The sequence below is a fragment of the Dryobates pubescens genome, chromosome 3 (assembly GCF_014839835.1).
Source record: "Dryobates pubescens isolate bDryPub1 chromosome 3, bDryPub1.pri, whole genome shotgun sequence".
NCBI lineage: Eukaryota > Metazoa > Chordata > Aves > Piciformes > Picidae > Dryobates > Dryobates pubescens.
In genome coordinates this window covers 1,175,826-1,203,390 of record NC_071614.1, presented here as the reverse complement: position 1 = coordinate 1,203,390, position 27,565 = coordinate 1,175,826, and the positions used below count along the sequence as shown (strand labels likewise).

The 27,565-nt window shown below is 52.9% G+C and overlaps 1 protein-coding gene across 2 annotated transcripts; it reads left to right on the top strand.

Moving 5' to 3' along the window:
• The first annotated feature begins 650 nt into the window (after window positions 1–650).
• Window positions 651–27,001, top strand: TRIM55 (tripartite motif containing 55). Of its 2 annotated transcripts, XM_009904095.2 has the most exons (10): window positions 651–928; window positions 2,076–2,248; window positions 5,015–5,180; window positions 6,764–6,859; window positions 9,352–9,585; window positions 11,084–11,106; window positions 11,199–11,323; window positions 11,840–12,060; window positions 14,525–14,794; window positions 26,133–27,001. In XM_009904095.2, exons 1-10 carry the CDS (start codon window positions 740–742, stop codon window positions 26,250–26,252), a joined length of 1,617 nt encoding a protein of 538 aa, XP_009902397.1. In that variant the 5' UTR covers window positions 651–739; the 3' UTR covers window positions 26,253–27,001. The 2 variants fall into 2 exon arrangements, with proteins under 2 accessions (XP_009902397.1, XP_054035028.1); XM_054179053.1 differs by lacking the exon at window positions 14,525–14,794.
• Window positions 27,002–27,565: the final 564 nt, after the last annotated feature.

Genomic DNA, 27,565 nt, shown 5'->3' with positions numbered 1-27,565 from the left:
AGGAAGCTCCACAACTTCTCTGGGCAGCCTGCTCCAGCACCCTTGAAATGAAGAAGCTTCCCCTTAATTGAAGTGAAGCCTCCTAAACCCAGACCATATCAGAAGAAACTTGCAGCACAGTTACAGGAGGTAATTTTGAAGTGATTTTGCAGGTGGTGGATAGGTTCACCCCACAGAGAGCCTGAGCTCCATCCAGCACAGGCATCACTCCTGCTCTCTTCTCCAGCAGCGTGTGTCACACCTCGGGGAGCGAGCCCCTGGAGCCTCTAGACGCGCAGGGACAGAATGAGATCCTGCATCTCGTGGCTGCCTGCTCCAAGGAGAGCATTCCCTGGGCTGCAGCTTGTGGCCAGGCAGGCTGGGGCAGCCCTGGGCTCTCCACCACCCTGCTGAGATAAGGAGGCAGCAGCCTGCGCTTGCGTATCGCTCGGCCTCTTCCTCCTCCCAGGGCCAAAGGCCACCATGTGTGAGTGAGGAGAGCCAGGGCCCCGCTGGCCACCCCCCCTGTCCCCCCAGCGGCCATCACCTGTCCCAGCCTGTCCTCCTCTCACACACTTATATGGGCATGGCAGGATGGCAGCTCCTGACGCCAGGCTGCTAAAAACAGCCCCGGCTCCCCTCGGGCTCTGCCTTAAACTATGTCCCCTGGCCAGAGCCTCCCAGACAGCGCCACAGCCTTGGGCTCGCTGCAAGGGGACCTGACCTGGAAGCCCCTCCAGGAGGCCGTGCTGCCGAGCCTATGCCCCAGGACAAGCTAGGGATGAGCACCTCCCTGAGCTACAAGTCCCTCTCCAAAGAGCAGCAGACCATGGACAACCTGGAGAAGCAGCTGATTTGCCCCATCTGCCTGGAGATGTTCACCAAGCCTGTGGTCATCCTGCCCTGCCAGCACAACCTCTGCCGCAAGTGTGCCAGCGACATCTTCCAGGTAGGCTCCACCCCGCAGGGGCTTCTGCCGCCTGCAGGGGAGGCAGAGCAGCTCTGGAGCGCTGTGGGGGGATCGTTCAGCCAGGGCCAGAGGAGGGTCCTGCTGCGGGGCAGGAACAACTCCCTCTGCCAGTACAGCTGAGGGGCTGACCTCAGGGGCAGCTCCAGGAGGAGAGGGACCCGGGAGTGCTGCTGGACAAGTTCAGCACGAGGCAGCAATGTGCCCTTGTGGCCAAGAAGGCCAATGGTGCCCTGGGGTGTGTTAAGATGAGTGGCCAGCAGGTCAAGGAAGGTCCTTTTCACCCTCTGCCCTACTGAGGCCACATCTGGGTCCAGCTCTGGGCTCCCCAGATCAAGAGAGAAAGGGAACTGCTGGAGAGAGTCCAGCTGAGGGCTACAAAGATGCTGAGGGGCAGGGAGCAGCTCTGTGAGGAGCAAAGGCTGAGAGCCCTGAGGCTGTTGAGCCTGGAGAAAAGCAGCCCCAGAGGGGAGCTGAGCAATGCTCAGCAAGAGATAAAGGGTGGGAGGCAAGAGGCTGGGGCCAGACTCTGCTCAGTGGTGCCCAGGGACAGGACAAGAGGCAATGGGCACAAACTGGAACCCAGGAGGTTCCATCTGAACAGGAGGAGAAAATTCTTTGGTGTGAGGCTGCTGGAGCCCTGGAGCAGGCTGCCCAGAGAGGTTGTGGAGTCTCCTTCTCTGGAGATCTTCCAACCTCACCTGGCCACTGTGCTCCTGGGCAAGCTGCTGTGGGTGCCTCTGCTTCAACAGAGGGCTGGGACTGGATCTCCAGAGGTCCCTTCCCACCCCCACCATGCTGGGATCCTGGGATTGCTTTTGTCAGTAAGACAGCAGAGGAGGAGTGATCTAAAGCAGGAGCTGAGTGTCCCCAGGGGCCAAGGCTGAGCTCACAGTTGCTTAAAATGTCACCTGTTAGCTGTGGGGACATGGCCACGTGTGTGAGCTGAGGTCCCAGCCCCTCACCCTGCAGCTGCCAGGTGCCTCTCTGGGGATGCTTTGTCAGAGCCACCCTGTCCCCCTTGGGCAGCTTCCTGCAAGGGTGGCTTTGCCTTGCTGCTTTTGAAAGAGGTTTTCACGGGTTCTGCATGGCCTTGCTCACCTCTCCTTGTGCTCTTTGGCAAGAGCAGGCCTCCAACCCCTACCTGCCAACCAGGGGTGGCACCACCATGGCATCGGGAGGCCGCTTTCGCTGTCCCTCCTGCAGGCACGAAGTGGTCCTGGACCGGCACGGCGTCTACGGGCTGCAGAGGAACCTGCTGGTGGAGAACATCATCGACATCTACAAGCAGGAGTCCACAAGGTAACCTGTCACAGGACCACAGGATCCTGTTAGGGAAAGGACCCCCAGAGATCTTCCAGTCCAACCCCCTGCCAGAGCAGGAGCATAGAGTGCAGCACAGGTCACACAGAACACATCCAGACAGGGCTGGGAAGGCTCCAGGGAAGGAGACTCCACAGCCCCTCTGGGCAGCCTGCTCCAGGGCTCTGGGACCCTCACAGTGGGGAAGTTCCTCCTTATGTTGAGGTGGAGCCTCCTGTGCTGTAGCTTATATCCCTTGCCCTTTGTCTTATCCCAGGGTGCAACTGAGCAGAGCCTGTCCCTGTCCCCTCCCTCTTGACCCCCAGCCCTCAGATATTGATAGACATTTATTAGATCCCCTCTCAGTCTTCTCCTCTCCAGACTAAGCAGCCCCAGGGCTCTCAGCCTCCCCTCATAGGGCAGTGCTCCAGTCCCTTCAGCATCCTGGTATCTCCCTGTTGGACTCCCTTTGAAGGTGTAGCCCTCCAGAGGAGCTCTGCCACAAGAGCAGACCTGGCTTGGGAGTGCTGTGTGGGGGTGCACAAGAATCAAGACCTCAGGGCAGAGCAATGAGCTGGATGAGGCCTTAAGCCACCAAGCCTAGAGGGAGGTGTCCCTGCTTGTGGCAGGAAGGTTGGAGTAGATCTTTAAGGTCCCTTCCAACCTGAGCCATTCTGTGACTTGATCCTCACAAGGAAGATTAGTCCTGGATGTTACCTGCCTGCACTGGATGTGGAATGGATCCAGGCATGGCAGAATGTTGCATCCCCATCTCTCTTTCCCTGGGGTGGGTGGGATGCTCAGCAGCACCGTGGGGAACTTGGAAGAAGGGATGCTAAGCCTAGTGCCAGGGCACTGAGCAAGCAGCCCTCACCCAGCGACGCTGCCTGCTGCCACCAGCATGGAGCGTGGTGTTCTGTATGGTGAAGTGTTTTGTACCCCAGCAGGAAGGCATCACCCTGGCTGTGCCCCTGGCAGTGTCCCCATCCCACCCCAACCAGGAGCTGAGCTTTGCAAGGACAGAGAGGAGGTGTCACTAGAGCAGGTGGACACCACCAGCAGCGCCCTGGCATGGCTCAGGGCACTTCTCCCCTCCTCCAGCCGAGGAGGGCAGCAAAGAGAACGTCCCAGGGGTGGCTTTGGCTGTTCCTGGCTATTTGAAACCCTCCCGGCATCGCTTGGAGCTCCAAAGCCTCGGAGAGCACGAAGTTGGCTTAAAATTGTCCTTTCTGCTGCCCTTTGAGCTGGGTGCCAAGGGAAGGTCAGCCACCCTGGGGTGTCACTGATACCCACACTTTATTTTAGGCAGGAAAACCTAGGAGGAAATGAATCAGCAAAGCAAATCGGTGGTGGGCTTTGCTTTTGACCAAGCCAGCTGGGCACACCTGGCTTTGTGTATTTCTTGGGTTGGGTTTGTTTGTTTGTTGTCAGCTTACAGTTGTCTTTAGCTCAAAAAGCACAGGAGGGCAGCTCCTTGTCCCAGGCACTTGGTGGGCAATGGCAACAAAAGCAACCAAAACTGATTTAGCAGGGGGTTTGTTCCTTCGGTTCCACAAAGTTCAAGCATGGGATGAATAAAAGGGGAGAGCAGGGCAGGGGGAACCAAACTGCAAATCTCAACAGAGAGCTGCTCTGATTTGTTGCCCCAAAGCTCCTTTGTTCAGGCTGTTAAGTGCTTGGTTAACCTTCATGTGTGTCCTTAGGAATGGAGGCTGTCAGCTGGGTGCAGGGCAGTGCCTAGCAGCATTATCTAAGCTATGTGACACTCTGTGGGCCTCAGCTGCTTATCTCCCTCCACCTAACGTTCCTCAGGCTCCCAGGAGAGTGTGAGCAAGCCCTGCCGTGGCTTTACCCCCTGCTGTCCCACTGAAACCATGAGGCTATGGAATCATGGAACCATTTAGGCTGGAAAAGGCATTTAAGATCGTCTGGTCCAGCCCTACAGCTAGCACTGCCAAGTCCACCAGCAGCAGTGGAAAGAGATGCTGAGGTGGGATCATAGCACCATGAAATTGTTTGGGTGAGAAAAGCCCTTTAAGATCAAGTCCAGCTGTCAGCCTAAGACCACCATGGCCACCAAACCCTGTCTCCAGGTGCCATGGCCACAGGTTTCTCGGACAGCTCCAGGGATGGGAACTCCACCACCTCCCTGGGCCGCCTGTGCCAACCCCTGCAGCAAACAAATGTTTCCTCATCTCCAACCTAAGCCTGCCCTGGCACAGTTTCAGGCCATTTCCTCTCTCCTCTGAGACTAGGAAGAAGAGACCAACCCTACCACCCTGCAGCCTCCCCTCAGGGAGCTGTAGAGAGCAATGAGGTCTCCCCTCAGCCTCCTCTTCTGCACACTGAACACCCCCAGCTCCCTCAGCTGCTCCTCCCCAGCCCTGTTCTGCAGAGCCTTCCCCAGCTGCTGGTGGGGTGCCTGATGTCTCAATGCAAATCAAGTCTTCTCCACTTCTTCCCTTCAAGCCAGTCTCTTCCAAACTGAGGGCTGGGCTCTGGTAGAACAACACAGGAGGGTGAGATCTGCCCTGTGCCTCCTTGTGCCTCCCCAGGACAAGCCTTCACAGTGGCAGCAGCCACGACTTCCAGGCAGGAGCCCCTCGAGTCCTGCCGTGGCTGGTGCCAGAATGATGCCAGCCCCCAGCTGCCTTTCACATGAATTTAGGAGAGTGAGGGGGAGCCACATCCCTGCCCTGTTTGCCCTCTCCTCTCTTCAGAAGCTCACAAGCACCAGGCTTGTTTCCCCCCTGCTTGCTTTTGCAGACCTGAAAGGAAGTGTGACCAGCTGATGTGTGAAGAGCACGAAGATGAGAGGATCAACATCTACTGCCTGAACTGTGAGATGCCCACCTGCTCCTTGTGCAAGGTCTTTGGTGCCCACAAGGACTGCCAGGTTGCTCCTCTCACAAATGTTTACCAGCAGCAGAAGGTAGGTTTTTCTGTATCTCTCATGGCTAGGATTTCTTTTGATACCTCATGGATGCAAATGATTTTGTATCTCATGGATATCTCAGAACCATCCATGGGGAGTGTTCCCCTGAGCTTCAAAGGGGCCTGGGAGTGCCTTTGCCATTCCTGTGTGTGAGGGCAAGGCTCACAGACATCCACAGGGACTGTTTAGAAACCCAGGGAAATACACTGATGAGAGATCAGAGGTGTTGCAGCGTGCCAGCTGGGTTAGTATAGTGAGGAAACACTTCAGGCAGCAGTTTGATGTGGAGCTGTGGATCAGCACATGATGAGACCTCAGAGCTGCAGAGCAGTGTCTGAAGGGGACCTACAGGCAGGCTGGGGAGGGACTGTTCAGAAGGGGCTGTGGGGATAGGATGAGGAGCAGTGGTTTGAAACTGGAGCAGAGGAAGTTTAGGTTGGACATCAGAAGGGAGCTCTGCACAGTGAGGCTGGGGAGACACTGGAACAGCTTGCTCAGGGATGTGGTTGAGGCTCCCTGGAGACATTTCAATATCAGACTGGAAGTGTCCCTGAGCATCCTGCTGTAGTTGGAGGTGTCCCTGCTGCCTGCAGAGGTGTTGGACAAGATGCCCTTTGAGGGTCCCTTCCAAGCCCATGCAGTCTGTGATTCTGTGGTCAGCCTTTTGAGGTTCCTGATCTTTTAGAACAGATAAAATCCAAGTGGGTTTCCAGCAGAGCATTGCAAATCAGCTCCCTGCCAGGCACTTTCACTTTTAAGCATCCCATTCCCCAGAACAGTGAAGTGCAAACCGTCCTGCAGCAGGAATATTTGATGGCTGGCAGCACAGGCTGTACCTCACACCCTCTGCCCTTGCTGTCACCAGGAAAAGACTTGTTTATTTTTAATAAGTATTAATTTAAAGCCTGATTCAGTGGGTCGTCCTCCTGAGATAAACTGCTCATTCTTCTGGAGGGCCCCAGTGGGGCAAGTGATCAGACAGGCCACGCTTGCAAGCCCAGCCTCCGACTTTGTCACAGGGATGCTGCTGTGTGGAAACTACAAATGAGAAGTGGCTTAAGGGAAGCAGCTACCAGCAGCCTCTTCAATCAGCAGAGGAGGGAGAACTTTCCTGGACTGAATCCATGCCCCTGAGCACTCCCTCTGCATGGAGATTTGCAAGCAGTGTTTTCCTGGGACTCTGTGAACTACAGCAGCGTGCTCAGAGGCCCAAGCAACCTGACCTGGAACAGTTCCAGCCACAGGGCATCTCCCACCCCTCTGGACATCCTGGGCCAGGGTGTCACCACCCTCAGTGTCAAATCTTTCTCCCTTCCATCCAGCCTGAATCTCCCTCTCTGATTCACCCCATCCCCCTTGTCCTGTCCCGACAGGAGCCCTCTAAGCACTGCTGGAACAAATGCAAAGCACCAGCAGGTAACTTGTGGGCAGGTGAAGCTCTGATTTTCCTGGGTTCTGGTGGGAAGAAGCACTGCTGCCCTGCTGTGGCTCATTCACCTCCTGCTCCCCACTGTCAGATGTGCCACCCTGCAGTGGGATGGTGTCTGACAGCCCCCTGCTTGCTCTCCCTTCCTGCCTAGTCCGAGCTGAGCGATGGCATCGCAGTGCTGGTGGGGAGCAACGACAGAGTGCAAGGCATTGTCACACAGCTGGAGGAGACCTGCAAGACACTTGAGGTAGGTGCCAGCTCCTCAGCTGCAGTCAAGCCACTGGCAAGTCACGTCTTTTAGACTGCTGGGAGTGGTTTTGCCAGGCCCCAGCTTTACCCAGCTGCATCCCCACAGCAATGCCTGTGGCTTTGTACCCTAGCAGCTCTGCTTCTTCAGCCAAAGGACACATCCTACTCAGCACTCTGCCTCTGATGCTGGCCATGTGGTTAAGGACATAGAAAAAGTATAGTCCAGGTCTTGCTCAGCATAGGGCATCAAGTGACAAGCAGATCCAACAACATTCCATCAATTCCAGCTCATCTAAGGTCAGCTTCTAGAGCTTTGAAAGACCAATGCTGGACTAGAGCCTGACTGGTCCTGAGATCAGAGCCCCTGGGTAGCCACAGTCTGTGTATGTTGGTGAGCTGTGCTTGGTTGCTTTGCCCTCTGCAGAGGCAGGTTTTGAACATGTTTTATGTTAATATGCTTCTAATGATTCTAAGGTTCTACTTGTAAGGATTCTGTGATTCTCATGTGCTTACACTTCCAGCACACTCATGTTGTCCTGCAAGGGGGCTTGTTTTGTTGCTTGTGGGAGGGAAGAGTGCAGGTCCCTGTTGGGTTTTCTGGTGAAAGCCTCACTCTGTCAGAGCTGGAGTTTGTTCAGTGCCATACGACAGCAGAAGTGGTTTTCATTTCCTGCAAGGGGTTTGCACCAGCAAAGCCAATACAAATGTCAGCTCTGACCAATCTGAGCCTCACAGAGCAACAGGCTGAGGGGAGCTCATGTTAATTGATTTTGTGGCCAGAGGCTGATGAAGCATCCAGTGAAGGAGTCACATCCCTCTCAACCCAATTAGAATGATATTGACCCTTCGGAGCTGGAGCACGAAAGAGAAGCAGCAGGGCAAAAGAAGTGACTCCAAGATGCACAGATTCTAAGTGGGGAGGAAAATGGATTCCACAAGCTGTGTACACAAGTGCCCCAGGCTCCACTTTCCTCAGAGCAAGGGAGAGCAGAGAATGCCCAAGTTTGGTGCACAGAACACAAAGCCAGGAGCCTGCTAGCAGCAACAGGACTTTGTAGTCAGGAAGCCTTCGCTTCTCCGGGAGGCAACTGGCTGCTATCAGGACTCTGCAGACAGCCACAAGCCTTTCAAGTAGGTCAGCTGCAGAAATCTGAATGATACAACAGCAAAAGCTTTTACTCATTTAAACTGAGCTGGCTGAAACAGAACTTCAAACACCTTGCCTAGAGTGTGCAGAAAACACTGCACTAAAAATACCTTCATAAACACACCGGCTCCTGAAGCCACCTGCCTGAGTCCTCCACTCTGAAAAGCCTCCAACCTTGCAACTCAGAGCACAAAGAGAGTGCAGCCCTCAGATGTTTTAACAGGCTTTGCACCTCTAAAGTCAGAGATTGCAGAAGATTTGAGCTTGGAGCTTGCCTTGGCTCTTCCGTGTTGCCTTTCAAGCCAGTGGCATCTCCTAGCCCAGCAGAGCTCTGTCTGAATGGAGAGCAGCTTGGCCTTGGGGGTGAAAAGCCACAGCTGGAGCTGAGAAACATCCACACGTGGAAACAAGGCTTAGAACCACAACAAGGTTCTGCCCTGGGGCACACAGATGACTCAGGGACTCAAGTACTGGATTTAGCTTGACTCAAGGACTTCTGTTTGCTAACCCTCAGACACTGTAGCTCATCTGTCCCTGATCTGCTCCCCATAAACCCTCCCTTGCAAGTGCAGTTTGTTCTTGTTAGAGAGACCTTGGTGGAGCAGGCAGCAAACCCCTGCTCCTCACTCAGGGAAATATCTGATGCTGGCTGGAAGGACAATAAAAGTGTCCCCCAAAATTATGAGACAGCCAGTGCCTGAGGGCAAGGTTAGAGCCTGATTCCTCCTCCTGCCTGCCTGCTTTCCTCAAACACTCTTTCCTTTGGGGCACCTCTGCCTCCTCCAGTGCACAGGCAATGGGATGTGAAGGGCATCTACTGTCAGAAGAGAGGCTGGGAGGGCATGTGTGAAAATCAAGCCCAGCCAAGATAATTCCAGGTGCTCTGGCAGCAAAAGAACCTTCTCCAGAGCTGGGCTGAGATGGTTGCTCCTTCAAAACCCACTCTGCTCGTGCAAATGAACCCAGCTGCTAAGATGGTCTGGAAGGTCCCTTCCATCCCAAACCATCCCATGGTGGGATTTCTGCTTCTGCAGACCTTGATGTACCACAAATGACATCCCAAGTGCCTTTTGCAGAGGGTCTGAGCAGGCTGCCAAGTTACACAATGACCTGTTGGGAGGGGGGTTTGCGGTGACTCAAAAGTCCAGAGCTTGAGAAGAGTTTGAAAACTTTTGTTCCAACAGCTTGGACTTTGAAAAGGAGCAAAGCCTCTGGGGTCAGTCAGGATCCTTTGTGCTGTTCAGCAAGAGGGATTCCTTTGATGAGAAGGCTTCCAAGTGACTGCAAAAATAGAAACTCTTTTAAGAACATAACATCTTTAACATAAACCAAATGATTCACAGGAGTGCTGCAGACGACAGAAAGAGCAGCTGTGTGAAAAATTTGATTATCTGTACTCTGTGCTGGAAGAGAGGAAGAATGAGATGACACAAATCATCACCAGAACCCAGGAGCAGAAACTGGAGCACGTCCGCTCCCTGATGAAGAAGTACGGGGATCACCTGGAAGCTGTGTCCAAGCTGGTGGAGTCAGGAATCCAGTTCATGGAGGAGCCAGAGATGGCTGTGTTCTTGCAGGTATGGAGTCTGCAAAAGCAGAGGGAAATGGAATGGTTGGTTTGTCGTAGCGCTGCGTGGGCTGGAGGAGCCCTCTGAGCTCACCCAGCCCAACCAGCAACCCAACACCACCATGGCCACTAAGCCACCTCCCCAGGTGCCAGGGTTTTTGAACCTCTTCAGGGATGATGACTCCACCACCTCCCTGGGCAGCCTGTGCCAACCCCTGACCACTCTTTCAGGAGAAAAAGCATCCCTAATATCCAACCTAACCTCCCCTGGCATAACCCCAGGCCCCCTCCCCTTGTTCCACCACCCAGCCCTTGGACTTCTGTGAACGATGAGGTTTGTTAGCCTGTGTCCCAGCGACATCACAGGGGGTAAACCTGAACTTAAGAAGTTCCAACCAAACATGAGGAGGAACTTCTTCCATTTAGGAGTGGTGGAGCACTAGAAAAGGCTGCTCAGAGATGTGGTGGAGGCTCCATCTCTGCAGATGTTCAAAACCCACCTGGATGTGTTCCTGTGTGACCTGCCCTAGCTGAACCTCCCGTGGTAGAGGGCTTGTAGTGGATGATCTCCAGAGGTCCCTTCCAACCCCTAACATCCTGTGATTCTGTGCTACTGACAGTCCTTGGCTTCCCAAGAGATAAACATTGATGTTCTAAGCCACTTTAAAAGCACATTATTATTTAAAGATTGTTGTTTACTATTTTAATGTGTTTTTTCCCTTCTGCTTTCCTACTACAACCTCAGAGAGGTCATTAGGCAGCAGCCTGCCCACTCAAGTCATTGGTGTACAATGTTTGTCCTTCAGGTTTGCAATTCATCTGCTGTAAAGGGTGGAAGGGTGTTTTCAAAACCCAGACAAAGAAAACCCAACCCAACCCAACAAGCCTCAAGCAAGGAAAAGCCAACCCCGGCCAAAACAGAACTCCCCACCCAAACAAACCAACCAAGCCAAAGCAAAAGGAGCAAAACCTCCCCAAGCAAACAAATAAAAAGGCAAAAACCCCCAAACCAAACACCCAACCAAAAAACCCCAAAGCCACAGCACCCCCCCAGCCTCCAAAGCCACTTGTTCTCCCCTAATTGCCTCTCAAGAACTCCAAATTCATCCTGGACAAACAGATTTTTAGGGCTCTAGAAGCATCAGGCCCTTCTGGGTTGTCAAGGGCAGCGCTCCTGGGCCTGAGGAGGGCAGTGGGAGAACTGCTTTGCAGCACAGGCACAGCCAAAAGAGAGGAAACCCCAAGCTCCATTTCAGTTTGGTGGCAAGTGTTGGTGTCTCTCATCTCCTTCAAGTGCTCATTTAGAAGGCTCAAGGAAAGCTTTCCCCAGCTGTGCACTAATGACCCCTCCTGATCTGGTCCCAGCGCTCGCTCTGGTGGCTGTCGCTTAGGAGATCCCTAGAGGTGTGTTTAGAAGCAGCCAGTGGAAGAGTTGACTCTCCAGGCATGAGCTCTCTGAACAAATGCAACCATTTCAGGAGCAAATTCTTTCCTTTTTGTTCCCACAGAGCTCCAAAACGCTGCTGCAGAAGTGAGTATCCAAACTCCAGACCCTCGGCCTCTCCACTGAGTTACACACCAGACTTTGCCCTGCAAACCCAATAACCAATCTCTCTGGTTCAGGGTTACTGAAGCCTCCAAAGGATTTCAGATGGAGAAAATAGAGGATGGGTATGAAAACATGAACCAGTTCACAGTGAACCTCAGCAGAGAAGAGAAGATAATCCGAGAAATTGATTTTGATAGAGGTATTTGATTCATTTCCCCCCAGCTGCTTTCCTGAACTGCAGCTCTCTGTGGTTTCTGTGATGATACTGAGCAGGAAGGCTTGAAGCAGGTGCTCCCCTCCATCCCAGCGTGTAAGCAGACCAGGTTGTGTCCGTCAGAAGGAAGAAAAGAAGGCAAAAATCTGTCAGGGTCACAAAATCCCCTAACCTGGTGACACCATTGCACTTACCTTGAATGTGAGCCCAGCACCCTTCAACCCCATGATCAGACCGGAGAGAAGGAGGATGTTTTACACACTGAGGGTGCTGAGACCCTGGCTCAGGTTGCCCAGGGAGGTGGGAGAAGTCCCACCCCTGGAACCATCCCAGGCCAGGTTGCCTGGGGCTCTGAGCAGCCTGCTCTGGCTGGGGAGGTCCCTGCTGGCTGCAGGGTCTGGACTGGAGGAGCTTTGAAAATCCTTTCCAAGCCAAACCAGTCTGGGATTCTGTGATCTTCCTGAGGGGCTCAAACCTGCCCTTTTGTGCTTGTCTTCTCAGGGGAGGAGGGAGAAGAGGAAGAGGAGGAGACAGTGGATAGTGAAGCTTTGGATGAAGTTCACACAGAGCCATCAGGGGATGAGGAGGAGGACGAAGTGGAGGAAGAAGAAGCTGAGAGAGTACCACAGCCACCCCAGCAGGACCCTGAACCTCAGAGCATGGTGGGAGAGCCCCAGGCTGAACCAGCTCCGGTGCCACTGCCCACTGCCCCAGCTGGTCAGGTGAGTGGCACTGGCATCTCAGTGTCCTGCCAGCTCTGCTGAGTGTGCCCTGGAGCAGCCAGCAAAGAGCCCTCTGCAGACTGAGGGCATCAGGAGCATGGCTAAGGGAGGTGATGCACTGGAGAGCAGTGTGGTTTGTTGCCCTTAGATGCACACATCCAGGCAGCTCTGCCTCCTCCTCACTGGCCATGGATGTCTGACTAGGCAGAAGATGCTGCTGCTAGGTGGATTGAGGTCTAGATGGGATGCATAAGAGGGAAAAAAAGGAGCTTCAGTTTGGGAGCTAAGCACATTAGGAGGGATGTTCTGCTTGCTGTGCCTCAACCTGGACTAACTCTTCTAAATGAAATGGTTGATAAAATATTTATCCTCAGAGATTTTGGCATTCCCTCAGGATTTAGTGTGCTTTCCACCACCAATTTTTAGATCATGCTTTTAACCTGGGGTTGGTTTGGGGCTTGGGTTTGTTTTCTTGAATGATGTTTGGTGCTGTGCTCTCAGCTAGGTGCATGCAGGGATGCCACAGAGCAAACAGGAGAGGAAAGTGCAGCAAACAGATCCAGGGGGGGGATGTATTTAGGCCAGCACTTTTCCTTAAGGAGTGTGATGAGCATGAGCCCATAATTGCTGCACATTCCAAAAGACCTACATAGAAAGAAATGCATACTTCATGTGCTACTTTAGCTGGCCTGGCAATTAACTCAGCAGATCCTCCTCTTATGCAACTTAGCCAGTGGTGCTGCTCTGAAGATGTCTGAGGAGGCCACTGTGAAAGCAAGAGAGCACAGAAAGAGTTGGCCCTTTGGTTGCAGTGAGCTCCCTGCAGAAAGCAAGGGGAAATAAATGCTAGAGATGTATCCTTGCTTTGATCTTGCTTGTTACTCTCCCAAGGAGCAAGGGATAGGACAAGAGGAAATGGCCTCAAGTTACACCAGGGGAGGTTTAAGTTGGACATGAGGAACAATTTCTTCCCCCAAGGGGTCATCAAGGCCTGGCCCAGGCTGCCCAGGGCAGTGGTGGAATCTCTATCCCTGGAGGGGTTTCAAAGCCCTGGAGATGTGGTGCTGAGGGAGATGGGTTGGTGGTGACCTGGCAGTGCTGGGTCAAGGGTTGGATTTGGTGGTCTTGGAGCTCCCTTCCACCCAAAGTGGTTCTGTGCTTCATAAAACCATAGAGGAGCTTGCACCAATTGTATGAAGCTGCTTTCAAACCAGGCTTCATTGATGTAACCAAGGTTTGTCTTCTGAGGATTTGCAGTGACTTCACTAAGCCTCTGTGGCTTAACTGATGCAGGGCTCTATGCAAGCCAGAGCCAGACATCCCAGCTGCAGCTGCTCTGCCCCCACTAACGTCAAAGCCCTTCACTTCTAAGGCTAAAATGGGAAGGGTTGCTTGGAAGATGCCATTAGGGTGCCATGAGGAGCTGTCAGGTGTGGGGTCAGGCATGTCCTGGGGTGTTGTGGTGTGTGGGATACCTCAGGTCAGCTTTTGCCTTCTGGTGTGAGAAAGACAAAGCAGAAGTGCTGTGGTCAGAGCAGGTACTGTGTGGGTGACCTGCAAGAGTTTGATGCTGGTGGAGGTGAAGATCATCTGGCTGCTCCCCTCCCTCCAGAGCAGCTGTGCTTGGCTTGTGACATTGGTCATGAGGCTGGAGTTCCCCTCCAGTGCCTTTGTATTCCTCTTCTTCTGCCTGCTCACTTCAGGCAGAGTCATGGAGAAATGTTTTGTTCTGAACCCAAACCCCAGCAAAGCCATCCAAAGGTACCTGCACTTCCTGCCCATGGCTGGTGCTGCTTCATGGGGCTCTTACACTGAATTTCTGGTGGGTTTAGGACTGAATTGGGTGTTTCTCTGAACTGAGGATCCTGGTGCTCACTCCCTTCTCCATCAGCATCCCCCTCCCACCTAATTCTACCCCCTGCTCTATTTTGGGGGTAACATTTTCTTCCCCGTGTCTGTGTTATTCAAAGGATAGCTGCTTTTGCATTGTCATTTTGAATGGTTTGGGTTGGAAGGGACCTTAAAGACCACCTAATTCCAATCCCCCTTCCATTGGCAGACACCTCCACCAGCACAAGTTGCTCAAGGCTTCATCTAACCTGGCCCTGAACACCTCCAGGGAGGAGGCATCCACAGCCTCCCTGGGCAGCCTGCTCCAGTGTCTCTCCACCCTCACTGTAGAGCTTCTTCCTAATCTCCACTGCCCGTAATTCTTGCAGACCAAGCATGAGCAGCCTGCTCCTAATTGCAGATGTCCCTGCTGACTGCAGTGGGGTTGGACTGGATGACCTCTGAAGGTCCCTTCTGACCCAAACCCTCCCGTGACCAGGACCCGTCTGTCCCGGGCACCGAGGTGTCCCCGGCGCTGCGGCGTGCCAGGCAGGGCAGGCAGAGCAGCCTGGCTGCGGCAGGAAGGTAACGTGGAGCACTCTGCTTGTTCTTCTCTTTATCTGTGCTGCTGAAGGATGAGGCTGTGACAGCGAGTGCTTCCCACCGGCCCCCAGAGCCTGACAGCCCAGTGCTGGCCCCGGCAGAGCCCCATGATCCCCTGTTTTACCCTAGCTGGTACAAAGCTCAGCCGCGGCAGCCCAGCAGCCCCAGCTCCGCCCCGGCCGGCGGGCTGGGCACGGTAGGGCCTCCTGCTCCTCCGGACACCAGTGCCAAGAAGGCAGAAGCTGCAGCAGCCAGCGAGGAGAGCGGGACGGAGAGTAAGGCCACCGCCGCCACCTCCAAGGTCAGTGCCGCCAACGCCACCCCGCAGGGCCAGGCAGGAACGCTGACCGCCGGGGAAAGCGTGGCTGCATTTCCCTCTGCATGCTGGAGGCGAGGAACTGTCACAGGTCTGGGAGCTGCAGCGCTGTCCTGCAGCAGCAAATGCTCTGCCTCTGTGGGTGGTGGCAGCAGGTGCCAGCTGCAGAGGAGCATGGCCCATGGCTGCTTGCGCTTGGCCGAGATGCGGGCTGCCCGTGCTGAGGAGCTGCTGCAGAGCCTGCCCCTGTGCATCAGCTGTTTGCATGTGTCAGCAGCAGGCAGAATCTCATGCACCAGGTGGTTCTCATCCCCTCTGGTCACCACCTGCTGTCCCCCCAGCGCTGGGTGAGCAGCCAGGGCTTGGCTTTGCCTTCTGCGGCTCTGTGGCTGTACCTGGAGGTGTTGTGTGGCTTTCCCATGGGAGTTGTGTGGCTTTCCCATGGGAATGTGGAGCTGTGCTGGTACCCAGGGCCTTCTGGTGTGTTTGATTGCTTCTCAGCAAGCAGTGTGATGTCCTGGGGTCAGCTGCTGCAGGGAGATCCCTCCAAGGATTCTTGGGACTTGCTTGAAGGAGAGCATGAAGTCCATCTGCTCCAGCTGTGTGTCAGGCTGCCAGCAGCGTGATGGGAGGAGAGAGGCTGATGTGTTTGGCATGGGAGGAGGTTCTCCTTAAAACCAGAGTGTTGGAGCTGCTATAACTTCAGTCTGAATATTCCTCCTTCTGCCTGTGTGTGAAAATAGGACCACAGAACAGGATCAGGGGGCTGGAATGGCTCTGTTGTGACACCAAGGTTGGTAAAGTCCTTCCTGGGTGAATTCCCTGGGAGCTTCCCTGACTGTGGTCTGCTTCCCTGGGTCCTAATTTAGCAGCAGCGAGTTTAAGGTCTTGGATTAAAGGATATCATGGAAAAGTGCTGTGGGAACAGAACTTTCTCACTGCCCATCATGGTAATGCCTCCTTCCTGGCAGGAGCAGACTGGTGAAGCCCTCTTCTTGTTTCCTCACAGGAGTTGTTAGCATTCTGCTTATCACTTTTGGCATTTCTTATCATACTGCATCATCTTTGGAATCTGACCCAATACATGATTTGTTCTTTCATGGGTAGGAAATGTTTTGTTTTCCCTTTCACTAACAGTTGAAAGAGTGTCTCTGCTGGTGCTCCTACGTGGTTTGAAAGGATTTTTGTTCCCTTTCTTCCCATCCAAAGCCATCATGCTAGTTCACTTCACAGGCTGCCTAAAGCATTCCTTCTTTGCACCTTCAGAATGCCACCCTTCAGCTTACTCCTGCATGGTTCAACGTTGCATCTCCCTGGTCCAGAATGAAAAGAGACCTTTAGTCCCTCAGATACATGGGCTGATATTTCAGTTGCTGTGCAGCAGGCTGCAGCACCTCTGGGTTGACAGGAGATGTGAAGAGCCCCAGGCTTGTTCAGTCCATCAAATGTGGGAGGAAGATCTAGAGAGCAATGGTTGGCATCAGAGGAGTAAAGATCACAAAGGAAAAAATCACTGAATAATCCTGTGGATGGGATTCCCACTGTGAGCAAACCACCAGTGCTCCCTCAGGGGGGATGAGTCCAAGTCCTGATCCCTGGAGGTCCTCATGGGGTGCTCAGTTGGTCTCTTCTCAAAAGTATCAAGTGATAGGGCAAAAGGAAAGTGGCACCAGGGGAGGTTTAGGTTGGAGATTAGGAGAAATTGCTTCAAGAGTGGTCAGGGATTGGATCAGGCTGCTCAGGGAGGTGGAGTTACCATCCTTGGAGGTGTTCAAAACTAAGTAGATGTGGGACACAGTGCAGTGGTCATGAAGGTGATGGTAGAAGGTTAGATCTTAGAGGTCTTTTCCATCCTTACTGATTCCATGATGCTAGGGTTCCAAAGCTCCATGATGCTAGGGCTCCAAAGCTCCATGATGCTAGGGTTCCATGATTCCATGATTGATTCTATGACTCTGTGATTGATTCTGCAGCTCCATGACTCTATCCACCCAGGCCTCTTGTTATCCAGTTTATTCCACTAAGCCCTGAGCCTTCCCCAGTGTTGCTCACATTCCCCACCAGAGCAGTGCCTGCCTGTGGCTCTGCAGGGCTCGAGCTCCTGCATTTGGCCTGCAAGGAACTGCCAGTTAATCATCCACAAACAGACTTCTGATCCAATTTCCCTTTGCTGCCAATGGGTGCAGTGCTTTGATTCCACGAGGGCATGAAACATAATCAGGGCTGAGCTGTTTGGGAGGAGAAATCCTCACGGAGTGGCCTCTGTTAATCTTCTTTTCATTAGGTTTAAAATTTTCTATTACTTGCTGGCAACCTTCTGCCACCTGCCAGAATTACCACGGGGAGAGTGCTCTCTGTATTCCTGCACTGTAGCTCTCTCTGCCCTGCTGCCTTCCATCTCAGCTGGTGAGCCTTCAGACATCTCTCCAGCAGACAGCTTGAAACCACACGCCAGGGAGGTCAGCACTCGGCTGCTGGGGCTGGTTGGTTGTCATGTCAGTGTGCAGACAACATGCACAGAAGGAGGGCATTTAAAAGCAAAACAAGCCCCAGAGAGGTCACACTGTGCTGGTGGCCCCTGGCCCCCTGGCTTTCCACGGCTCTATAAAAGGTGTGGTGCCACATTTGAGCACATCCTGCTCTGGAGTGATCCCAGCAGCGTGGCAAATAATAATCTCCTCCCTCTTCTCCCCACTGGAAACTTGGTCTCTGCCAGCCTGCTCAGGTAAGGAAGCCAAGTCTTCACTGCAAGCCAGCTGCTTGCTCCAGAGAAGGCAGTCCTGCAGGGCTGGATCTAGAGGCAATGATGCTAAGCAAGGTTCTCCCTCACCTTTGGCCACCCAGTTTGCCCCCAGAGCAGGACAAGGGGTTGCAGATTTGGAACAATTTATTCATAGATTCATAGAATAGTTTGGGTTGGAAGGGACCTTAAAGCTCATCCAATTCCAACCCCCTGCCATGGGCAGGGACACCTCCCACCAGCCCAGCTTGCTCTGTTATCAAACCCTGGCCCAGGCTGCCCGGGGCAGTGGTGGAGTCTCCATCCCTGGAAGGGTTTCAAAGCCTGGAGATGTGGTGCTGAGGGACATGGGTTAGTGCTGACCTGCCAGCACTGGGTGAACAGTTGGACCTGATGATCTTAAAGGTCTCTCCAACCCAAATGATTCTATGGCTCTAAGAAGTTTGTCAACATCAGGAGCAAAGCTCAGCTTGGGAAGCTCCAAAGGTCTCTGCTCCCTGCACCATCTGTGTTTAGTGCCTGAAGGGTCTGGGAATGTGGAGAGCAAAAGGCAACTTGCTATTTACCATCTAGGTCTTGATATCCTTGCACTGTGTCCTTTCTTAGGCAGAAAGCTGGGTGAGTTCACCTCTGTGCTGTTGGAAAGTCTGCAGGGTTTGACTGAGTGGAAAGTAGATCACCTGTCCCCCGTGGAGTGGAGCCTTTTGGAGCAGACCCGTGAAGCAGGCAGTGTGTAAGCCCAAATGAAACTCCCTTGGAAGCTTCTTCCTCAACATCTCTTAAAACTGGCAAAACCCAGAGTGTTCCACCTGTAGCTGCAAAACAGGGCAAGCACCAGATGCAAGAGACTCAGGCTGCATGATCTTGAAGGTCTTTCCCAACCCAAAACACTCTGTGGTCCAAAACCTTCTGCCTTTGCTCCTCTGCAGTTTGCCTTAGTGAGCTGGGGCTCGGTTTTGGTGGCCAGGCCTGAGGCCACTCAGGCTGATGCTTGGCTGGTGGCCAATGCTGTCTGTAAATTTCCACTTTGCATCTTGACTTTGTGCTTCAGCTGAGGTTTAGTCATTGGTTTTTTTTCTTCCCCCCTCAGTTTTTCAAATACCTGCAGAGAAAACTCAGGAAAGTCTGGATTGGATTATTTCTCTTCTAACACCTCCTTCTCCCCTGCTTTTGAGCAGGGAGTGATTCAGAGGCAGCAGTGAGGAGTCGTGAGGGCAATGCATTAAGTCCTGCTTTTCAGACACAGGTTCCTCGTAATTAATATGAGTGGCAAATCCTTCACCTGAAGTTTTGCCTCCAATAGTCTGCTCTGTGATTTGTCTGGTGAGTCACAGATACCCTCTGATTTATGCACATTCCATTTATTTCAGTCCACTTGGTAGCAAAAAAGGAGCTCCACAGTGACAAAGTGGACAAAATGATTTCTCTGGTTCAGTTGCATCCCAAGCCAGGCTCACCCAGACACTGCCATTGTGTCACACTCAGTGAAATACTGAATCCTGCCTCCACTCCTCCTCCTCCAAGCCTCCCTCATCCTGCTCATGGTTACAGCGTTTGGGAAAGAAAACAGAGGGCAATCAGAAGAGATTCTTAATCCTGGGGGAACTCTCGCTGCTTTCCACCACATCCTGGTGGATTTGAGTCACAGCCACAGGAGCCATCTGTGTGGAGATGTTTGGTTAGTTATCACCCTGCTGCCTTGAGGCAGTTCAGGTGTTTGGTGCAGCCACAGGTCTGGGGAAAGCAGTGCTTGTAGTCCTGTGACACTGAGAGGGATCATTAGTGGCGGTCCCACTGGTGGTCGTTAGTGAGCTGGGCATGGGCCCTTGTGTTGGGATGTTGTGGCATGGCCCCTCCAGGCTTTCCTGACTTGTGAGCAGGAGAAGGGCTGGAGGTGCAAGCTTTGGTACCTACCTGGGGTTTGGAAGAAGGATGAAAGCGGGGGGGGATGGGGGTTGCTGCATGTTCTGCCAGGAAGAAACAGGGGGAAAAGGAGAGGGACATCTCAGAAGCTTCCTTCTGAGAGATACAAAGGCTGATGAGTGGATAGATCCAGGGGAGGCTGTTCTCATCATGTAGCCTTGACACTCTCATTTATGTTGGACTCTGCTCTTGGGTTTCCTTCACCTGCCTGGAGAGTGGCAGGCCTGGGGTTTATGCCAACCTGCAGCTGAAGGCAGAGGCATGCCAGTGAGGGGCAGGAATGGGTGGAACGCTACACCAGTGTGCTCTTTGGGGCTGTTTTGTTTGAGCCATGGCAGAGAGAGGTAGCATGAAGGAGAGAATTGTCTTTCTTTTGCTCAAAGGAAGAGTTAGAAGCTCTCTAACACCCTTCCACCAGTTTCCACCACGCTGGTTCAAGCGGCTGCACCTCCATAAACCATGGGAGATGTGTGGATCCCAAACCAAAATAAGGCAGCCAGGCAGTTTTGCTCTGGAATGCATTTGGGCTGCCTCAGGTTGTCCTGGCAGAGGCAGTGCATTACACATCAGCCACCTCAAGTTAATTGTCATTTAATGGAAATCCAGGGCAGAGAGGCATCTCCTGCCCTTGGACCTGGGCAATTCATTACTGGCCACTGTTAAGAGGGTGACACCTCTGGTGCTGTGACTGATGGGGCTTGTCCATGCATATTGGCTGCTACCATGAATTTCTGTGGCAGGCAAGGGCAGCAGCCATCTGAGGGAATATTCTTTTGGTTCCTGATAATGATAATAACAATGATGAGGATGATGATAATGATAATAACAATGAGAATGATGATGATGATGATAATAGCAATGATGATGATGATGATAACAATAGAAAGGAAGACTAGAAGCTCCACGCCAAATAAGCAGCCTCTCAGCTTGAAACAATACTGTTGTGCTCGATGTGACAGCTGCCAGGTGGAAGCCAGACAGCCTGAAAATATGAAAACAAAAGGCTTGAGCTGGAGTTGAAGCTGTTTAAAAATAAGCTGTTGTGCTGCCTTGGTTTCCGCTACCTGCGAGCGCTGAGTGCCAGCAGTGCAGCTCTTGACATTTGAGGCAGACAAACACAGCCTCCAGATCCTGCGAGGGCTTCAGGACCAGCCAGCAGCCTTCACTCCTGCCTCTGCTTGTCAGCATTAAGCAGGCCAGCTGAAATAGGGGAATTAACTTGAATTTCTTGCCATTTTCTGAGCCTGTGTGTCAAGGGTCAGGGCTGGGCTGGCCAGCAGAGGGGTGCCAGAGGCTCTCCATCAACCTCTTTGCCCTCCCAAAGGGAAGAGAAAGGGAAGGAGGGAGAGAGACTGATGGGGTGGGAAAGAAACTAACCCAACTGGGATGGAAAGAAGAACAATGCCATGGAATAGAGACACAAAGCAGTGTGGAGCCCAACCCCTGATGGCAATGAGGGCACCATTGGCACCACTGCTGCTGGGGCAGGCACTGGGCAAGCCCCAGACTGGACTCAGCAGCAGATGGGAACTGGATTGAGGAGCTGGATTCTGGAATTGGATTCAGGCACACAGGGATCAGGATGGAAGGCAAATGGGACAGAGCCTTGACTTTGGTGATCCCTCAGCTCTCTCCTGAAGATGCCATCCATGGGCTGCAATCCCTTGCTGGGCACTTGAGGGTCTCCTGTCCTGGCTGCTCCTCCCCACAGCTGCCATTTCTGCCTTGGCAACCCCCAAGGTGTGGCACAAGCTGTAGCAGTGCCCTTGGTGTGCCCAGGAGCAAGTCTCTGGCAGAGGCTTTGTGCAGCCCAGCCCTTGGCAGGAGCTGTCCCCATCAGCTTCTGCCTGCTAGCAGCAGCCCCTGGCTGAGCAGAGCTGCCCTGAACTTCATAGAGTGCCTCAGTGAGCAGAGGCTGAGCTGGGGAGGGACAGCAGTGAGCAGGACCAGGGCTGGAGAAACTGCAGAGGCAAGAAGTTTGTCTTTCCACTGCTGCTCTCTCCAAACCCCACATTTTCTCTCAAATTCTCACTTTTGCTCTCCTGTGGGGTGAGGAGGAGGCAGTGAAGGTGCTGGGCAGTTCATGTGCTGCCTCTGAGGGTGCAGGTCCATTTTTTTTCCTCTGGCAGCAAAGGTGATTTCAGAGTTCCTTGCCAAGCAGCCCTGCTTCATCTTCCTGCCCAGATGCCACCACTCACAGCCATGCTGAGGCAGCTGTTTGTTGGGCCCTGTTGGAGTCAAATCATTCAAATGGTCCAGGTTTAAAAATACCTTCCTTCACCTCACCAAGCCCACAGGGGGCTGGTGTCATTCCAGTGACATTCCCCTTCCTAGCACACAGCTAGAGGAGGGCTGAACAGGTACCCAGTGGGAGCTGGGGTTGCTCAGCACCTCTGAAGAACTGGTGTGGAAACTCCAGCCTGGACTTTGCTGGTGGGGAAACCAAACCCAACCCTCAACAGCTCCAAAGAGTCAGTGTGGAAACTCCAGCCTTGGCTTTGCTGATGGGGAAACCAAATGCAGCCATCAGTCATGCAGGGTGTGCTTTCCTCCTCACTTCATGAGCTGGCCTGCTGAAAATTCCTGGGGCTTATTGAAAGCATCTTCTGATGTCACTTGGCACCACGGGGGAAATATAAATCAAGGTGTAAGTATTCAGCACTCTCTCAGCATCAGCTTAATGGGATTAATGTTATCTGAGGTCAACCCTTCAGTTCCTCCTTGTCACTGTTAAGGACCCAAATCAAGGGGTTGGAACTTGTTATTCCAGGTAATGTGGAAAACAAGCCCTACCCATGAGATCTCCAAGACTAAGATAAAGCTCAGGTAGAAGCTTGACAACAGTTACCTCATCATGCTGGACAGACACAATGGAGTGTTGAGTCTGAAGCATCTGAGAGAAGTGTGGCAAGGGCAGTGCTGCGCTCAGCACAAACCTTCTCCCCGGCAGCAGCCAGGGTGAGACTGCAAGGATCTGGAATGCTAGGAGGAGAGGAATGGCCTCAAGCTGCAGCAGGGGAGGTTTAGGGTGGATATTAGGAAAATTTTCTGTACTGTAAGGTTTTGGCACAGGCTGCCCAGGGGGGTGGTGGTCACCATCCCTGGGGGGTGTTCAAAAAATGTGTGGCTGTGGCACTTCAGGACAGGGTTTAGTGGCCATGGTGGTGCTGGGTTGATGGTTGGACTGGATGACCTTGGAGGCCTTTCCCAACCTTTCTGATTCTATGGCATACCTGCATTAGCAGGGGGGTTGGACTTGATCTCCAGAAGTCCCTTCCAACCCCTACGATTCTGTGATCCTGTGACCTACAGAGGGGTTGGACACCCGAATCCCATTGACACCAAGGAGACCTTTCTCTCCTTTGTACCATTGAGAACCACCTCCTGGTTCAAAGAACCAGCTGTTTTCTGTCAGTCTGCATCCAAGATCCTTGTCCCAGCTCACTGTCTGCTTCTGAATTGTGTGGGCTGCCCTGGGAAGGGGGAAATGGACTTAATAACGTGGGCAGAGTTGCTCCTGGCACCTTCTGCCTCGCTGAAGGAGAGCATCCCTCAGTCACTGCCTGACTCAGAGCACGAAGACTGAAGTGTCTTTACTGAAGACACTTCAGGTGTGAAAACAGAAGCCCAAAAGCCAGGGAATGGCCCTGGTGTCAGGTTTGTGCCTGCTCCACTCCTGCCTGGGTGTGATGGCAGACGGTCGATGGAGGTACCGCAGCCTGGCAGCCTGCTGCGTCCAGCGAGGTGCAGGCAGCAGAGGCTTCACCCAGCCAAACCCAGTGGGAAGCTGCTGGAGCTCCAGCACTGTTTTGCTGACAGGGGAAGATGTCATCACAGCAGAATATGAAGGAGTTAACACATTATGAAATAAAGCCTTGGCAGTGAGGCAGACAAAGGTTGTTTTGTTTGAAAGGAGGTTCCAGCAGGGTTGGTTCACAAGGCAGTGTGGTCACCTTGCCAGTCAAAGTCATTACCTTGTGGTTTTTGTCTCCTAACATGTTGGGTCCAAACCCTATGAGACAAGCTGCTCACCTTCAAGGCCCTCCAGAGTTCTTTGCCTCAAAGTGCAATGTGTGGAGAGGGGCTGGGTGGAATAGCAAGTGGAAGTGCTTAAGGAAGCTCATCTTACACAGGAAGAGAAATGACAAGGTGGCTTTAAGTGAAAAAGGAGCAAACCACAGGAAATCCTCTTTTAAACCTCCTGCCAGCCCAGGGTGAGAGTGAGGAGGGCTGTCCCGTGCCTGCACAGGATTGCACAACCCATTTCAAAATGACTCTGGGCTAGTCCAGGCACCCCAGCTGTCCTTCCAAAAATAAAAGGCAAACTTTTCAACATCCCAGAGGACTAATGAACCACCCCCACTCCTCCAGCTACCAAGACCAAGCGAGCAGGGAGCCCGTTGCAGCTCGGAAAGTCTCGCCGTGGACTTAACGCTGGTACCTGCTTTTGGGAGCAGGTTGCAGGCTTTGCATTCAGCACTGTCCCAGGCTGAGAGCCAGATCTTCCATGATCAGGACTCAGCCAGCTGCCTGCTCTTTCTGCTGGAGATCTGGCCCCATGGGCTCAATTCTTAACAGTACTTCTGCCTAACCCTAGGAGATGACCCTCTCTGCAGCGTGGCTGAAAAGGCACTTTGGTAGTCAAGCAGGCAGCTGTTCCTCCCAGATTGTTCACCACGCTCCTGCTCTCATCAAATATATGATAAAGCTAGCAAGGAAAAGGCATGTTCTTCCTCAGCATCCCATTACAAGCCCTTCCTGGGCCCTGTGTTTTGCAGTGAGTGGCTTGGTGTGGCATGGTTTGATGGCCATGGCGGTGTCAGGTCAGTGGTTGGACTTTTCCAACGAAACAATTCTGTGATTCAGAGGTTAGTCCACATTTCCCATATTAAAGTAGACCGTGAGTATTTAACTAGAAGGAGTAGGGCTATTCCAGTGTAGAGCATCTGGGTCTGAAAAAGGGAGCTGTGACCCCTAATTAGAGATAAATGAAGTACTAGGGAGCTACCTTTCTCCTCACTCTGTGCTGTCTTGCTTGTTGGTGCCATGACACTTCACGAGGTAGTAGCTGGAATGAAGCCCAGTAGCTTTACCCTGAATATCCCATTAATCCTCACTAATCCCTGTGGCACATTTTAACACCAAGCACTCACAAAAATCATCCATCCCCATGCTCCAGTTCCTCACACGCGGCCCCGCTCCGGTGTTCGCTCCTGGCCGTGTCTGTTAGCATCACTGCTTTGGGAGCTTCCCGTTCGGGGCTGAGATTGGAGATGATTGAGACCTGTGAAAAGTCAGAGGACAGCACTCTGACACTTCCCCTCTAATGAGCAGTGTCTTCACATCAAATAATCCTCCTGAGATCATCCTGAGGTTCCCAAAGAGAGGTGCAACCCTGCCCAGAGAAGACTGGCAGTCTGGAGCTCTTAATTTTAAGTGTGCAGAATAATTCATGTGCATATCTAGGGATACAGGGGGAGGGGTGGGGGGGGTGTAAATGCCTCTCTGTTGCAAGTTAAATTGTGGGTTTGATGATGAAGATGTCAAATCACTCACTCTGATATATTTTAACAGGGTTTGTGATACCATCACAAAGTCAGGCTCCGTTCTCCGCCACAGGGAGCTGAAAACACTGCAACTAGCAAAATATTTCTGCATATTGAGGTGGCCTCCTAAATATTCAGCTGATCTTTGAAATAGTAATGGTTGCAGTGAGGAGCAGCTGCAGCACATCATGGCCAGAGCCCCTCTGTTTTACTGGAAGTGTAGGGATGCCTCTAGAGAAACAAAAAGCAGCATCTGGACTGGGATGCAAGCAGAAGCTTCTGTCTCTCTATTATTTACTTATTTCCTGGCCTTGGGCTGAGTGAAAGGGAAAGGCAATGAGAGAGTTCTTTTCTTTAAAGAAAAACTACAACAACAAACAACAACACACAACCCTCCCCCCCCCCAAAAAACCCCAACCAACCCACCCCCCAACCCAAACAAAAAACCCCTAACCAAAGCACCAAAGCCAAATAAAATCAAACCACAAAACCCAAACAGGGTTGGACTCTGATCTGCAGAGGTCCTTTCCGACCCCTACCACTCTCTGATTTTATTGGGGGGAAAAAAACCCAAAACACAACACTACCAAAGAAAAACAAAACCCCAAATCAAACCCCCCAAACAAACAAACAAACAAGAAACAGCCAAACAAAGCCCAAACCAAACAAAGCCCAAACCAAGCCCAACCAAACACAGCCCAGAACAAGCCCCGAGCGAGGCAGATTTCACGACAGCAGAACAAGAATCACTTTGAGTGGCACTGCACTGACAATGACTTCTGGCTCCAGTCCACATCAATCTGGAGGCCCAGCTCCACAAGCCAAGCTGGCTCAGGAGCTCTTCTAAGCAGGCAGCTCTCACCTCCAGAGCGATAAAACAACATTCCTGAGGTCCGGAGCAGGACCCAGCCCTTCGCTCAGCTGTGACACGCTCTTTCCTCCGCTGATGTCCGCGGCAAACCTCCCTCTGGCTTCCCTGGTGTTGGAATCTGGCTGCCTCCCCAGGTTGTCCTGCTCCCTGCCTTTTCCTGCTCTGGTGTGGGAAATCTTGAGGGTTTGAATGCGATTTGCCTTTTTCCTCTTCCATTTTTTTCAACCTTTCCTTCCTTTACAGACTGGTTCTGAGCCATGCCCCCAAGGCCAAGTGGAGGAAAGTCCTGTGAGCAGTGAGCGGGGTGACGAGCCGGCTCGTCATGTCTTCTCCTTCTCCTGGTTGAACTCCCTGAATGAATGATGACTCACTCTGGCTGCCTTCTGGTGTGCTGCTCCTCGGAGGGTCCACGAGTGCAGGCGGCCTGGCTGCACTCAGCGAAGGAACTGGCCTGGAAAGGGACATCTGAGCAGGTTGCATTCCCAGGAACTCAGCTGACCTCCACATCCTACCCAGCCCTTTGGGATGCCAGTCCTGAGAGGGGTGGGAGCGTGGGGACAAAGGGCTGCATCGTAGTCAGAGTGTTTGCCAGGAATTTCTTGTTTCCAAGGGGAAAAATAGCATCACTACAGCTGTGGGCTGAGCACTGCTAGTGTTTGTTTCTCACTTTTTGGGCACGTCCCTGTGTAGGTGTAAATGCTTCACCCGTGTTGGTAGTTAAAGTGCTGCTGTCATACTCTCTGGGAGCATCCTTTGCCACAGGAGAGTTTCTCCTCAGTGCTCTCTCATCGATGCTGATGGCTTCAGCGACATCACCATGTCCTTTGCACCCCAAAGCTGGTTTGGCTCTCAGCACCTCCCTGCAGTCACTCGTCCCCAGGGTACTGGTGCCTCCCCAGCTGCTGAAATCAGCTTTGTGTCTGAAAAGAAGCTCTACAAGTCACACTGGAAGTGACACTCTGCAGGCTCTGTCACTGGGGACAGGCTGGCAGCACCCAGTGCTGCCCAGGAGAGATCTCAGGTTGCTGGGAGTGCTGGTGTCGAGGGGACCAGGCATCAAACTCTGCACTAGAGCTAAGCATGGATCTGTCCAGGAGCTCCAAGCCCTTTTAGCAGGGAACCGTAGGGCTGGGCCCCAGCAGGACTGGCGAGCCTGGAGCACCTGGTTAGGAGACTGTAAAGGGTCAGCCCCTGGCCACCCTTCCCTGCGGAGCTGAGCCACATCAACCCTCATTTGGGTTTGGTTCCCCGGGGAAAATGCTCCTGGGAGAGGTTTTGGGGGGCTGCAGAGGTGAGTTCCATGCAATGCATTGAGGCTTCACCACGAGCACATCAAGTGGGGCTGCTGGAGCAGCTTTTCCCTGGGATTTGCTGTGGGGTGAAAGATTTCTTCTCTTCCCTGGAGGATTTCCCCCAGTTCTTCCTGGGAAGTTTCTCCACACAGATTGCCACATCCCCAGTATCCCTGGGAGGGATCTGGCTTGGGCATGGGACAGGAGGAGCCAAAGCAGGGTGGAACCCTTTGGGGGTACAGAGTGGAATCTGCCCTTTTGGGGTGGAACCTGCACTTTTTGGGGTGTGGGGACGATGAGCAGAGAGAGAAAGAAAACACAGAAGAGATTTTCCTTGCCGCTGTGCTGTGGCCAGAGGAAGCTGCCCAGCCCCAACCGCAGCTG